At 40.0% G+C, this 16,433-nt stretch overlaps 1 protein-coding gene across 2 annotated transcripts; it reads right to left on the minus strand.

The window, feature by feature from the left end:
• Positions 1-859: 859 nt before the first annotated feature.
• sufu (suppressor of fused homolog (Drosophila)) lies at positions 860-11,660 on the minus strand. Of its 2 annotated transcripts, none has more exons than XM_085428200.1 (12): positions 11,305-11,660; positions 10,823-10,957; positions 10,416-10,552; positions 8,149-8,291; positions 7,144-7,229; positions 6,578-6,650; positions 5,253-5,406; positions 5,044-5,146; positions 4,468-4,602; positions 2,508-2,646; positions 2,356-2,424; positions 860-2,258 (listed from the first exon to the last, which is right to left on the minus strand). In XM_085428200.1, exons 1-12 carry the CDS (start codon positions 11,451-11,453, stop codon positions 2,169-2,171), a joined length of 1,413 nt encoding a protein of 470 aa, XP_085284326.1. In that variant the 5' UTR covers positions 11,454-11,660; the 3' UTR covers positions 860-2,168. The 2 variants fall into 2 exon arrangements, with proteins under 2 accessions (XP_085284326.1, XP_085284324.1); XM_085428198.1 differs by having other exon boundaries at positions 5,253-5,409; positions 11,305-11,659.
• Positions 11,661-16,433: the final 4,773 nt, after the last annotated feature.

Genomic DNA, 16,433 nt, shown 5'->3' on the forward strand with positions numbered 1-16,433 from the left:
TTTTTCTTACATAGCGTTGTGAAATGTACAGTGATGAGTGTTAAAACTATGCAGTGACGCAGACATCCTGTAAAAGTGTAATATGAAGTGAGCGTGGGGGCCAGAGGCAGCCCTAGGTTGACTAATAAGATTAGACTTCTTAAGAAGAGTTTGCACAAATATTAACAATCTATTTAAAAGTATATTTTAATAACATCAGACTGTAAAGCTTATTTGGAAGTAAGAATCCCAGCCCGACTATCCATCCATCCATCCATTCGCTTCCGCTTATCCTTTTCAGGGTCGCGGGGGGCGCTGGAGCCTATCCCAGCTGTCATAGGGCGAAAGGCGGGGTACACCCTGGACAGGTCGCCAGTCTGTCGCAGGGCTAACACACAGGGACAGACAATCATTCACACTCACATTCACTCGCACATTCACACCTAGTGGCAATTTGGATTATCCAATTAACCTATCCCCACAAGCTGCATGTCTTTGGACGGTGGGAGGAAGCCGGAGTACCCGGAGAGAACCCACGCAAACACGGGGAGAACATGCAAACTCCACACAGAAAGAATTGAACTCAGGGGCCAGATCAGAACTCCAAAGAGTCCAGTCTGTCCAATTAGGCAACAGTGCTAACCACCGTGCCACCAATCCACGTTTGACACACCTGAAGTAGACCACCAGAGCTTTTTACTCTTCTGGGAGTCTGAAAGTTTGAAAATCGAAACCTAGACATAGCCATAAATAATAAATTTACTTAATTACTTTCAGAAAAAGTGTAATACTGTTGTTTTGCACGTTACAGGAAATCACAATAAAATAGAAAAAAATTATAAATAAAAATTCAAAAATAATGTTCCACAGTACTTCTGAATTAGTGTTCCAGCTTTATTTGTGTAAATACATACATACATACACACTTTAATGCACTTGGGATTACAATCAGCCAGTTCAGTCAATAAGATAGTGCTTAAAAAATTCAGTACAAAAAAAAATCAAAATTTTATTTGTCATTCTGAATAAAAAAAGAAAACGGTAACATCATGTTTTATGAGTACATTTCTGTAGGAAAATGCTGTAGTAAAAGTAGTCTTCTTTTTTTGGCATGAATATGGAGTGAAATAACAGTATCAGAAAAAGGGAGTGAATGCAGCAGGCTCGATTCAAAATGATGTGTCCAAACAATCCAGGAGCTTCAGGCTGCATTGACAATCACGGAAAATATGTTGGGATTTTTTCCCCCCTTCGGCTGGAGGGAAAGGCACTGTGGAGGTTTACTCATTTTTAAACAGGTCCACTGATCCAAATCATATGTTACATATATGTAGGCACTGGAAACTGCACTTGAGGAGGCCATGATCACAGATTACAGTCTATTAACATCTACAACAGTGACACTACACATGGGTGTTGTGTGAGAAAACCTAACTCATTACTGGAGTTATAATCTTGGCACAGAGGAGCAATCGAGGTGGTTATACCTGCAGCATTTGCCAGGTACTTAAAAAGTGACAGTTAATAACAGGCTATGAGACAATGATTAACTGTCAGACTAGTGTTCCTGAAACATGAAACATTTGAGACAGAAATGGTTCAAACTTTGGCGTGACCACAAACATATCAGAGAAAAATGTCCAGCATTTGTAAATACTATACATATCAGCTCAGTTTAAAAACAACACTGATAAAAAATGTTTAAACTGGTTATTCTTCTTCCCTTTCGAAGGCCACTGGAATAAATAGAAGTGTTTTTGAGAACTGCTGCTCAGTTATTGCTTTAGACAGCATGTCAGGAGATCACAGGATGTATGCTCAACTACATTAGTGATGTATATTTTGAACTACCTGGAGGACTGACAGCATCCAGTTTGACCAACAGGATTGTTCTAACAAGCCAACCATCTGGACTGGCTGGTCTGATAGTCTCAAAAGCCTCATACAGATATTGTAAACAATGGTGCTAGTCTGAGAATGCGGTAACAGTCAGAAATGTTTAGTTCATCCCTCAGATTATCTTTTTGAGTGAAACAGTTGAGGCCAGCCACAGTGGGAACAACGTATCTATAAGCTCTGACAGCCTCTCAGAGTCCAGGGAGGTCTGCTGTTTCTGATGGTCCACTCTGGAAATGTTTACACGTCTTTTTCTTGGCATTTTCAAAAGAGCAAGTGTCTCTGTGTCAGTCTCACTGGAGTGGATTATCAAACACAGAGTCTGGTAGAACAGAGATTTTTAGCTTCTTTTCTGGCCAGCTGTACTCCTTTGGCAACTTTGTCTGCAGAAAGAGAAAACACATGCAAGGTATACCAGGCATGTAGTCACAGTGCCTAAAACTGAAAGTAAAAGGTAACCTGCAAGGGGTTTTTGCTTGCCTCATCACGAGTGTTGAGTTCCTGTAAATCCCCGAGCATCTGCTCCACAAACTCTTCAGTCAACAAAATCTATGAAAGGAGAACAGAATTTAGAAAATGAACTCATTAAACAGGAACGCAACAGCCAGAGGTCAGAGTTTCCGTGTGGGTACCTGAAGCCAGGGGCCATGGGCTGCATAGGGATGCTCTTCAGTAGCAAAAGCACCTTCAACTCCTGTAGACACAAAAGTGATGGCCGTGTCTCCGTTGATACTTTTATATGTGAAGTGTCTCCCGTGGAGCAACCGCCCCCTGTAAAAGATCAAACACAATCCATTATGAACTAACCACATGATTACACTCATAACTTGTGTTTGTTTTCATTTATGTTTGCCATAAAACAAGATTTCTTATGTCATAAAGAAATTGCTAGTAAGCGTTTAAAATTTATAAGCTTTAACCTTTTATCTTCTGAACAATTTTTTTGTGGTGACTGAGGAAAGGCAGTTTGCCATTTTGCATCAGAGGAAGCCTTAAAGAACTGACCTGTTGAAGATAATAAATCAAGGTCAAAATGCTTGAAATAACCACGAGAATTAAACTAAATCTGTTAGTCGATGCTGAGGAGTTGAGTGCTTTCTAATTCAGAGAAATAACCGTAAACATTTAAAGTCAGTTAATTATTTAAATGAATTTAAATTAAGAGAAACACTATGTTCTGCAGTTTTCAATGGGAGGAATAGAAAAAAGATCCAAAAGATTTGTTTCATTAATATCACAGAGGACAGTTTGTAGGAAATATGACATAATCGCCCTTCATTGCGGTATCATATAACTGGGACATAACACTGTGTTCTCAACACATTTCTCCTCCTTTTACACAGAGCTCTCTCTGTACAGTAACTCTAAGCTTGTTCTCTCCTAAAAATGAGTTTAAAAATAAAGCAGGTTGAAACTGGTGGGAAAGAGACTTCCTATTGGATAGTCCGCTCAGTTGGCATTTTGTTTGGTTACACACATTCCTATAAATGTCACCTATGCCCCCCTCCCACAAAAAAAAAAAAAAAATCCAGACGGATTGTAAATTCCACAAGTTACAGAGTATATCAGAAATCTTATTGTTTGCTATTGCAAGTTTGCCATTTGTCACTTCAGCATTAGAGGGAAATGGTACAAAGGAGACTTTCGACCGGATAGTCCGCTTAAATGGCATTTTCTTTGGTTATACACATTCCTATAAATGTCACCTACATCCCCAGTAAAAAGTAAACAAAATCCAGATATTACTGGACTGTGAATTCCAAAACTCACGTTAGAGGCAATAGCTGCATTCTTTTTGTCAATAACGGACTCCTTTCACCAAGTGCAGGCTCTCTTCTCTTTCTCATTTTAAGATTAACATTTTTTTTTCTCTTCAATGTAAGATGGCTGAAATGGTAAGGATTTATAGACCATGTGACTGTCATGAACATATGGAGGTAACTTTAACATTGAATTTATATCTGCTAATCTGTATTAATGTACTATCTTTGTCCTAAATCCTCTTCCTGCTGTTTGATACACTTCTTGCTGTGTAGGCGAGCAGGAAGGAGAGCCAGACATGCTCCACATGCTGTGTTGACAGCACTGATTCAGTTGCTCTGTCAATGTACACTAATAACCTTCGTTGACTTCTCTGTTTAAGAAAAGCTAGGAAATAGATGTAAAAACACCAAAACATGTTAGACAAATCTAGAGGATCAGAGTCTACGTCCAACAGTCCACTGTTAACAAATACTAAATTCCTGAATGTCACTTCTTTGATGTTACAGGTAACATTAATATCGACTTTAAGCCGTTTCACATTCTGCTCACTTATGATAACACTAGGCCCACTAAAAAGCAGCTAACTTGTTATTTTCTTCAGACTTTGAAGTGATATCAAAGTACATGTGGGAGGAAGTTCAACTGATATTTGAGGGTGCCTTTCAGAAAACCTCCTCATTCACCCCTGAGGAACTAGTGGTCCTACATGCCATTATATTCGGCCACACCTGTTCAAAATAAATATCTGGGGTATCCTTTCGGTCTCACATACATTCAGAAAGGGTTAATTTGCCCAGCGGTTGTAGGAGAAGAAGAATGGTGCTTTACCGCAAGCAGAGGGGCAACAGTGTGCCTGACTCTTGGTTGAATTTCAAATGGACACTCTCCAACTGCCGTGTTCGGACCAACTCATGAGGAACAATAGCTGCTGAGCTCTCACTCTCCAAACTGTCCTTTCGACTCCTGATAAACACAGAAAGAAGAAGAAAATAATCTCAGTGAGGAAGCAGAAAATGGTATGTTCACTGATGAGTCTGTTAGAAAACAACTAAGAAGGGAAAGGCAGCTTTTTGGCTCACGCACACACACACGTGCGCACGCACACACACACACGCACACACACACACACACGTGCGCATGCACACAAACAGATTTCGCAACTCCTTTCATGAAGCAGTTACCTGATACAGCAGAAGACCCAAACTTCCACAGAAAAGCAGCAACAGAATAGCAACACAGCAACATAATATGCTGGTAGCTAAGAAAGAACGATGATGATAGTTCAGATGTCACTGGGGATTTGAGTCACAGCACAAGAGGGAGGGAGTTATCCTGGCGCAACCCTTGTGCTGAGCTGAACCCATGTTAAGATTGTGAGTGCTGGAGTGTAGGAGGAACACTCACTGCGGTCTCTCGTGGCTCTGTTTCTGGCTGTTGATAGGTGGTAGGGCTGCTTTGCTGTTAAACTCCAGTCCTTTTCTCAGAGTCTCCCTGATCTGCTCTGTGTCTGTCAGCCCACAAACAAAGACAGAAACAAGTATTATTTCATTAGGTTAGGCATTTCTGCTCAGCTTGAGTATCTATCGTATGCGCTTCTTTGGAAGCTGGCATACCTTTGTCTGAGAGCCTGCGTGGCTGTGATCCAATGCAGATTGATCGACTGTCCTCCTCATCCTCTGGCGGCCGACTCAGATCGTCCCACACACACTTGGCGCTGACCCCACTCAGGTTCGAGCCTTCTGTCTCGATACCCTGGTCCACTCTCTCCTGCTTAGATAGGCAAGAAATATACACAAATTGTCAATACAAGCTCACATAAAACACAACGTCAACTTCTTCAGAAATGAAAACGATGCATAAATATCTACAGGCAAAAAAGAGGTGATAAAACTTGTGACAGCAAAACAAACCAAAAACAATAATATCAATGAAGAAAAGGTTCCCTTTAAAGTGCTTTGTAGAAGATTTCGCTTCCAATATCAACAAATCATTGACCAGGACCAATTAGCTCTTCAAATGGTTTCTTTTCAACCACTACTACTTCTTTTGGCTGCTCCCTTTAGGGGCCGCCACAACGACCATCTACCAACATCTCACCCTATCACTAGCATCTTCTTTTGTCACACCAACCCTCTGCATGTCCTCCTTCACTACATCCATTAACCTTCTCGGTGGTCTTCCCATTTTCCTACTGCCTGCCAGCTCTATATTTAAAATCCTTTGTCCAATACATCCACTATCCCGCCTCTGCACATGTCCAAACCATCTCGTTGCCTCACTAACTTTGTCTTGAAACTGCTCTTATATGCTCATTTCTAATCCAATGCTCATAGGATATGCTCATTTCTGGTCACGCTCAAAGAAAACCTTTGCATGTTCAGGTCTCCTACCTCCAGTTCAGCTCCTTGTCTTTTTGTTAGGGCCACTACCTCTCCACCAACAGAGTGGGTCTCTTGAACCCATCTATCACTCCTACTGCACACCTCACCCCTGTCTCATTGTCTTCATAAATGTCCTGCACTACCCTCAAATACTTCTCCTCTGCTGACAACCTGACACAGTACCACAGTTTCTCTGCTCACACCCTATTGTATGCTTTCTGTAGATAAGGCGTGCCAAACATAAGGCCTGGGGGGCCAGAGTCTACCCAACAGTGAGTTTGACATCCCTGCTCTAGAGCCACAGGACACAAGACAGTGCTACTTGTTCTAATCTTCTATAGCGTGGCAACAGGTTTCGTTTGAGTCACACTAAGCTTAACTCTTTACAGAAGAGTTAAAAGAAATATAAAACAGTAGATTTTGATCATGCTTAAGTTTCGATGACAAATGTTTCCAAAAACAGAACACAAAATAAATAAATCATTAAAGACCATAAAAATGCCTCTTTATGTCATACTGTATAAAAGCAACATGGTGCAGAATTGAGTAAAGCTTACTTGTAGCTGTGGATCAATTTCAAAAATGGTCTCTCCTCTCCTCATGTCAGTGATTAGCCAGGGGCCACCGGCTCTGTGCACAGGAAAAGCATCACCATTAGTTCAGGTCAGCATTAACTTCAAGTTAAACACACCAAGTTAATAAATTAACTAGTAACTATGCTCCTCACTTGCTGCTCACAATGTACTCAAACTGAGCACAAAGTGGCATTCACATAATGGTGTTTTCTATTCAACTCAGTTCCTACAAGTTGATTGACCATTTACAGGCAACTGTAAAAAAAAAGGAAAGACAGAAAAACAAGAGAAAAATACTGTGACTGAGCAGGTAAATCATTTCGATTTTATCCGCCAGATATGGAGTGCACTAAAAAGGGAAAAAATATGTGTGTAATGCTTAAGTCAAGTTATGCTTTCCACTTCAAATGATGACTTTCATGAGAGTTCTACACAAAAATGACACGCAGGTTTGACTAATCAACACCTACGTGTAAATCCAAGCTAAGCAACAGAATAAAAAGTAAAACTAGCTTTGACCAGATCACCTGCTACACAGTTCTACTCACACTCTGACTCCACGCATCAGCTCCAGGATACCCTGTCCATTCCACTGTTGGGCCGCCTGCAGCTCCTCTGTACATACTCCCACAATCTACGAGACACATATTTTATGGTTTTTACACCAACTGTTGTAAGACACCCCATACCTATTTTATTAATATTGGGTAACATTACATAATATTGAATAAATGCCAAAATATCATCTGACAATTCAAGATGGATTTTTGATACGGCGTTCCTCTCCTCATTTGCCTACAGTCAACTGTTGCAGCCGTTTACCGTCACAAGGGGGCAGTGTCGCAAACAACAGGTCTGCAAGCTACTCTTCGTTGTTGGTCCTTCAGCCATAAAACACAGTTATATCAGCTAAAAAAACAAAAGAATAAAAAGCATCCATTGTAGCCACCTGTCTGTGGCTTTTTTTTTAAATCTTTGATTTCTGCGCTTCTCCTGTTCAACCTGAACTCTGCTGCCACTTTTAAGCCAACAACTATGTGAGCCATGAACAGCATCATCGACATTAAGCTATGTAAAATGTAAATGGACTGGTTCTTATATAGCCCATTTCTACTCTGCCTGAGCACTCAAAGCCCTTTATACAACTTTCCTCATTCACCCATTCACACAAGCACATGGAAGTGCTTTCTAGCTAACATTCACAGACATTCATTTTCAATCCGATGCATCTGAGAGCAACTTGAGGTTAGCATCTTGCCCAAGGATATTTGGCATGCAGACTGGAAGAGCCAGTCGAACCACCAACCTTCTGATTAGTAAATGACCTGCTCTACCCCCTGAGCTACAGTCACCGCTATCCTCTGCTGTTGGACTTTTGAAGGACTTCACAACACAATTTTTACATAGGTTGCATAATCCAGCATAGGCAAAAACCTACTCAAAGAGACACAAACACAATACCTCAAATCTTACATTAATTAGCTCAACACAGAATCGTTTTGAGCCTACTGTCAAGTGGATTACACTAGTGACAAGTGACATTAAAAACTCACCTGGAGAAAACTCACTGTGCCAAATGGCGTCTGAACCGGTTGCATCTGTGGGTCTTCTGTAAGCAACATATGCTGGATACGCGATTCACTGTTGTCTAGTGGACTGTGCCACGATACATGGTCACCACTACAAAATGTGTTTTCTGCATGAGTGAAGAGAAAGAAAATACATTATTTTTTAAAATAAAAACAAATCATGGGATTATAATTTGTCTAGCAGACACCCTGTCATGGCTGCTCAAACAATCCTACATTTCATCATCTGACTGTACATAAACATTGACGGAATGGTCCAGCAACATGAGAAGAGGGGAGGCAGATCAGAAAAAGAGGTAGCATGAGTAAGAGGAAAAACAGTCAAAATGAGACCCAAATATGGAAAGAAAACCATAAAAACTACTTTTCCGCAGAAGCTAATCTGACTGTTTGCGAGGTAACACGCGCCCACGCCAGACTTGCTTCAGGAGAAACGAGAGGGGGGTAGATGGCCAGGAATCAGCATTCGTTTAGCTTAGGGGCCTAGCCCACCCACACACAAATTGACCCCAGCTGGAAAGCAGAGAAGGACTGAGTAGAGGTGAGTCTGGAGTAAAAAGTCTTCTCTTTCTGCATGCTCCCTTCTTGTCTATCGAATTACATTATTTACACAAATTTTGGATTCAAAGGAGCTTAGCAACAGTGTATACACCCATGCAGAGTACATATATTCACACTACCACAACTGTCTTGTTTGTAACTTGTGAAAACAATCCTACTAAAAACAGCAAAAGATAACAAAAGGGAAATTAGATGTCCTTTCAATACCCAGAGCTACAACACACATAAATGTGTGTTGTAGCTAGAGCAGACTCCTCTAGTTAAGCTTGTTTACATGCATCACTGGGATTTCAAGCTACCTTTACAAAGAACACATTCTTTGGCACACCACCATGTTTTTGCTTGGCCAATAGAGAGTTATCACATTAAAACTTTGCAGTTAAATCATTTGCTAGACCACAAACAACGTGTGACAAATAAGTACACTGTGTTACAAATTTTTAAGTGAATGACCAAGAATTTACAGATGGCTGCAAAATGGAAAAAAAACCAAAACAAAACAAAACAGCAAACTGTCAGATTTTGGGCCACCATGTGCCACCAACCAGTATCAGTGCACCATTGCGTAGATTCTTCAAATCTCTGGAACACTGCTAGAGGCATGATATGCATTTCTTTTAACAAGCTATCCCCTCTTTCGGGAATAACTTTACCTTTCTGTTTCAGTGGCTGTCTTGATACTGTTTATTCAGATCAGTAATGAGAGAACCATGATATCAGCCCCACAGTGCAGTGGCAAGTGAAAGGTTGGTGGTTCAGTTCCAGCCATCTTTGCTCTTTGTCCACTGTACAAGGCTCCAGCGGCTATTTCAAACTCTTGCACATTGATCTGACCAGAAATGTATCATCTAGATAGAATGTATTAACTGCAGCGACATGCACAGTCATAACCTTGTGCGTGTTAATGCAACTCACAATTTAGACTGTGTCATGTCCACAATACATAAACTTAACTTGATCTGCAGTAAGCCTGCAGTTTGAATCTTCATGGCGAACTGACCAGGGTGCACATTCATATATGAAGCCAACATGACGCTATCAGATTAATGGAAGGGTATGCATGTCTGAAAGAGGCGAAACACATCAGTCTAAAAATCTCCCACAGACGCTACACTGGTTTGAGATATGGTAATAGTGAAAGGAATAGTATAACAGTAACGTTATTCCCATTCTCTTTGAGTGACACCTGGTGCTCTATGAATGGAGAAGATATCCCAAAAGACAGCACCCACGTCAAAATAAAATTATGACATCACAGTACAACGATCTATTTATTTTTTTAACCACTTAACCAGTCTTTTGCTGAGTACTGAGTTATTTTCCATACAATGTTTAAATCAACAAAAATAAAACAAAATTTATTTATGAAAATAAATTTATTTTTAGTCTGAAAGGCATTCAATTTGATGAATTATCACAACTTAATATAGTTTGTTTCTGTTGTTTAAGATGGCAGCATGGCGGTGCCCTAAGCATGAATGTTAGCATGAAATGAATGGTTGTCTCTTGTATCAGCCCTTTGCTACTGCACTACTACAAATATTTTTGCTGCAAAACTACCCACAATAAAGTTTTTGACCTCTTCCAATTCTTTTGTTTGATTGTCTTTTAATATGACCTTTATCCATGCAAACATTTTTATAAATTGCAGAACTGCTTTGTGCCCTTACCTGACTGGAAGACATAGCGAGCCAAACCTTGCATTAGCTCAGCTGGCCATGTTGGAGGTGCGGTCTCCCCCACCTCTCTTTTGAGTCTAAAAGTGAGCTCAAAGCCAAACCCACTTGGTCCATCTGGCCCTGTAAATCTGACAAACAAACTTTATGAGAAAATGGACTGACAAAATGTCAGCACTTATACTTTTGTGTTATTTGTATATGCATGAGGGCTGTGAAAAGCCAAATACTTATTGAGATGAACGAACTATTCAGAGTTCACAGTTGGTCAGGAGGGGACATTTAGTAAAGGGGTGAAAACTAAAATATTGTATGGGTCAAAATGACTTCCCACATTCAATAAACGGTCACACAGAGGGGCGTTTAAAAACCAAGATTTGTGTTACTGACACAGTACTTACTCATGAACACGGTTATCCCCATACAGGTCACTGAGTCCAAAGCTCACATAGTGCCAATGCTCCTGGACGTCCTGAGCTGGACAGCCTACGTTTCTATACATACTGATGTAGTCTAGCGGATCTGGTCCACCGAGCCTATGAGAAGCAAAGAATGAGAACCATGTACAGTTTTGTTATTGTTGTGAGTAGACACCCCAATGTAAAGACATCTGGGTTACAATGGAAGTCATTTATACGTGTAAACGTGGTGAGAGACATTTCAAAAGCTGGATTTAAGCCAGTATGGCTTAGAAGAGACATTCTCAAACTTTCCGAATAACAGTAACTACAGTATGGCTTCTGGATGTTGGGTTAGCTACAATGTTAGCTTGGAAGCTAAACTAGTTCTGGGCTAATATTTAGCTATTTTTAGATTAAATATATTGTACAAATATAATGCCCGCACGCATGTCAGACGAGCAACAGCAACATGGGTTACTTACCAATATTTTACAATAGCTGTTACTTGAAGCGGGTTTGCCTGCTCGGGATAAAGTCGCCGACATTCCCCATAGATAGCCTGCAGCCCAGGAGGAAACAGCGGCACCAGCCCGTGGGCTTGTGCACCACTGGTAGGCCGTACCTCATCCATGCCACGACCTCGAATAAACCGGGTTACTCTATAGAAACAACGTATATACAGTTACCGTTGGCAACTACCACTTGTTCAAAATTAGGCTAAACTAAACCATAAAAGCTTCAGACAAGTACTGCTGTGTAATAACAAACGATAAACTCTTTTCTGTTGCCCCACTCGGTAGTCGCCTGTTGCTCATCCTTTACAAAGAAACTACCTTACCATTGGTTGGCGAAAGGCCATTGCGTCAGTGACTGGCAGCATATTGTAGCCAATGAAAATAAAGATAACGGTTGTGTGAATTTGTGGATAAATGTAATTGGCTGAAATGATGCTTATGAAATAGTTAAGGGGACAAGCACTTTCAGGGTTGGGGTATTAATGTTTTTAAGCAGGCAAATTATGGCTAGGTAGTTAAAAAGACAAAAAAACAAAAAACAGCCAACAAAAAAGTAGAAACTCTTTCAAATACATTGCTGAGAAAAAATCTTTTAACTCCCGTGTGACGTGTATGTACAGAATATAACCAGCAAAAAATCTTTCAAATAGAGTATGTAATGTCTGTTACTTGTATAAAGTCTTGCATTAAATTTTAGGATTTTTTCACTTGCCGTTAAATGTGTTAAATGGAAATAATTCAAACGTTTTGGGGGGGGGGGTTTGTTTGGTTTTTTTACTGTTTAATCTGTATGTCCTTTAAAATGATAGTCTCCAAAAGTAAATAGCTTTGTGTGAACTATAGTAAGGTAAAACACATCATATAATAGAAATACTGACATGCTATTAAAATCAACTTACTTGTTTAAAGTACTTACTCGCTTTACTCCCATGCAATAACCATCCACCCACTGTTTAGACTTTATTTATTTACTTTATCAGTTAGAGTCAGAGAGTTCAATCAAAACCAGCCTGAAACGTTATTCCTTTGAAAAGGTCAACAAGTCAAGATGTGACCATGACTGAGCAGTCACTAAGACACTACACTGTGTGTTCCATGTTTTGAATAAAAATGCAAACAGCGAATAGTAATTAAAGTTTATTCAAGATTTTTCTCATTGCAGAAGCTTTCCTGGATTCTAAATGAATGATAACAAGAAGGGAGGGAAGTATTATTTGTTTTAGAGAAAAGTATGAATCCAAAGAGCTATTACATTTCTAAAGAGACCCTAAGTTTACTACACAATCATTTCTTTCAATAGAGTGAATGCATGAATAACAAAACACAGTGTTACAGCATAGTAATGCTGTATATAAGATTCCTCATCACTAAGAGGTGGCAACCTTGTTTTGCACATATGTTCTTTGTGACTTATTACACACTTTAGTCTACACATGCAGTGGCACACTTGTAACTACTGCTATATATTATATAACAACCTAAAGAACTATATCCTGTGATGCTGTTTATCCAAGTGAAATTTGGTTCAAATGTAGTATAGTATGTTCTCTGTGATTTCAGTCCCACTCTAACCACTGTGGCACAAGTCCCAGAAAAGAGTATAGCCTGAAGGATCCCCCCCCCCCCCCCCCCCCCCCCCCCCCCCCCCCCCCCCCCCCCCACACACACACACACACCAAAATGGGAGATTTCTTAGTTGAGGTTGGAAATGATGTATTGTCCTGTCATGACGCTTCCAGACATTATCAAAGGACTTTGTGTACAGTGTATGGCTTTTTCCAGACTGACTTTCAGAGACACATCTAGGAGCTGTTTTGAGAGAACGCCTCCACTGCAAATGGCACAAATTAAAACTAAAAAGGACGGTGCATTAACAAAAGGGGACATGGTTTATGCGGGGCGTAGATAAGAAGAGGAAAAGATAGCTAATACACTTTCATTTTGAATGTAGCTTAGATGTAATGATGTGGCAGCCCTGTCAGCACTATGATTCACTTGATATTTACTGTTTCAGTGCTGGTTACAAAGACCCACATCATAATGTCATTTAGTGATAACAGTATTATAGAAATTGCATACGTCTTTCATTCCCACCAAGTGTAACACTACACTGCTTAATTTAACTTGAGTTGCCAACGCTGATACCAGAAATGAGTTGCTTTAAACCTGTTCTGGTGTGTCATAACTACATAACTACAATATATGTAGGTGAGCATTCCCGTCCTGAATGACTATACAAAAACGTGGTGTTTTGTAAGTTGTACGTCAGATTTTTGCACTGAAGGCAAAACTTACATTACCGATTAATTAAGTCAAAAAGAAAGCACGTATTTAATACTGACATACTTTTACCAGCTCTTGCAGCATTTTGGAATTATTAAGCTATAGCCATGTTGGAGTTAAAAATGTTAAAAAATAAAATAACATTTATGAGAGGCAACATACGCACACACACACACGCACACACACACACATATGTGTGTGTGGGTGTGTGTTTAACATTTTTAACTTTAGCATGGCTATAGCTTAATAATGCCGAAATGCTGCAAGAGCTGGTAAAATTATGTCAGCATTAAATACGTAGCAGAGCAGCTCTTGAACTTTCAGACGTACTTTTTACCATAATTTTTCCTTTTAAAAAATTGCTATTAATTAATTAAATCCCCACAAATACGGTTGACTTTTGATTGGGTTTATTAACAATACATAATGACACTTTATAATAATACTGAGAAACACATTAGTCATTTCAAAATGTATGCTTTATTCACAGCAATAATATGTGCAATTAAAAATTAACTCCTCATTCACAGGAATCTCCATACAAACTTAACACCAAGCATTATTTTATTGATTTCACACGGTGGTAACTTCGGCATTCTGGTGCTGCGCCGTACGGCTGACAAACTAGTACCATGCCAAAAGAACTGAGCCCATAGATGACACCTGAAGATGTCACCATCTATGGAATTCAGTTCTCATAGTAGAGCACACATTAAAATCTGTTCTTCGGGCACTTCTGGATCCTTGAATGGCTTTATCGATTTACACAGCTCATACTTCAATACTAACTCTTTTCACATCTCATTAAATCTCCCATTAAATAATGAAAAAAAAGCCAACTATAAGAATAATAAAATTAGTAAACTCTAAAAACTTCACAATAAATGTGGGCTGCAGTTAAGTGACACATGTTGAGAAGCATGTTGGGGTTAGGTTACCGATCCCAATTTCTGAAGAAAGGCTGGGTAATGATGAAATGATAACGTCAGCTGTACTTCTTCCAGAGTAAGATTGAGCAAGAGGTCATTACTGTGGCAACTGAAGGGATTAGTCACATTTAACATTTGCTTAACAAAGTGGTGTATGAAGTCGTTGAAAAAAAAAATGCTGTTAATTTGCAGGGGTTAAGAGGTGTTTTTTTATACGTTGAAAATGAAAGTAAAGTGGGAAACAAGCTCCCAAGAACGGAAACGATTCTGTGGTTAGAGAACATATGGAGAGTTTCAGGATCATTTGAGCAATCCAACTTTTTTTTTTTTTTTTCATCTGTGTTCCTGGAAATGCTTCAAAACTACTGAAATGCAAGTCTGTCCACTGGAAGCACTGAATCAGATCGTGGTGATAGTACTCTGGTCAAGGCATGAAATGACTCATCAGTTACAGCAGTACACTCCCAGTAAAAGCGCTTTAGGACTGTGTGATTAGTGACATACAGTTAGTCGACGTATCTTTGAACCCTGCAAAGTAAGTATGCTATTAACTGACTGTGATAGACTCGCCTCTTTTATTTAACAAGAGAAAAAGAAAGAAACCCCCCACCACCCCACACCTCATTCAAGGCCTGGAGTCAATGTTGACAGTGAAGATACAGTGAAGATAATTTGTCTGTGTTATCTCAATCCAAGTTTATCCATTATGATGGTGCATTCTTTTAAGGTACAGTACAGCACGATGAACTTTCGAGGGAAGGCCACACCTGAGTATGTTCAGGAAACTCATATCTTTCCGGCAGTTGGACTGGGAAACAACCGGTTCTACGGCCTATCACTAGACAAGGCCAATCCCCTATGAGATCATTAACTGTTTCTTCAAAGTCTACATCAAAAAAAATTCACAGTGTGGCAGGTTTAAAAGCCTTCATTTGCTTTTTGCTCAAAGAATGAAGAAGTTAGCATTTCTTTGACCTAATTAAAAAATGTTCAACCCCCCCCACACACCCAAAAAACACATGTCATTTTGTATAAGCTTTTTGAAAACCACACACTCGATTTGACCATACTGAGAGTTTTCTTTTAATATACTTACCTCGGTTTCATTGATTTCCTTTCCTGATCCTGGTTATGTCATAAACAAACCTCCTCATAAAGGCCTCCCAGGATTATTTCATAGTCAAGCTTTAAAAACAACACACTTTCGCAGTCCCATCTCACCAGAAAGAAAGCAGCAGGCTTCTTCAAACTCGGCAAATATACATTCCTCCTCAAATCACCTGCACATTCTGCTCGCTCCCCAATGTCCTCCAGGTCCCAGGGATGGATGCAGCACACTGTCTGACATTCACAGAAAGAAGCACTTAAATATCTTGCCACCTTTCACATCACCCATCAGCCTCCCTCCTCTCTGTTTTTCATACACTCCCTCTGTACGGTAAGCCCGACAGTCACTTCCCAGTAAGAAGGAAGCAGTGGGAGTGTAAAACACGCCCCCTCACAGTGAATCAACACATAATAGTTTCTGAGGAAAACCATCTGACTTGCCCTGCCCCCTTGTTCCCATAAAGTAAGCAGGGGAAAGGCTGTGTCTACTGGAGGGGCCAGGAATTCCCCCACAGGCCCTGAACAGCTGTCAAGATGAGAGACGATGACGAAGCGGACACAGTGGAAGTTTGCCGGCCAGGCATATGCAAACAGAAACCATGTTTGGTGTATTTTATGTTTCTCTGAGTGAAATAGCGTTTAACACTACAGTATATTTACATAATAAGCTGCTGGAAATTCTGTCCACACACTGTGGGTGTTGAAATGCACAGTCATGTTAGAGCTGGTGACATTATGTTTCCTAAAAGTTTTTCTTTTTTCTTAATCTTTGCTAAA

Source organism: Rhamphochromis longiceps, linkage group LG13, assembly GCF_057381845.1.
Source record: "Rhamphochromis longiceps isolate RC_006_pf linkage group LG13, R_longiceps_female_GT1.1, whole genome shotgun sequence".
Classification (NCBI taxonomy): Eukaryota; Metazoa; Chordata; class Actinopteri; order Cichliformes; family Cichlidae; genus Rhamphochromis; species Rhamphochromis longiceps.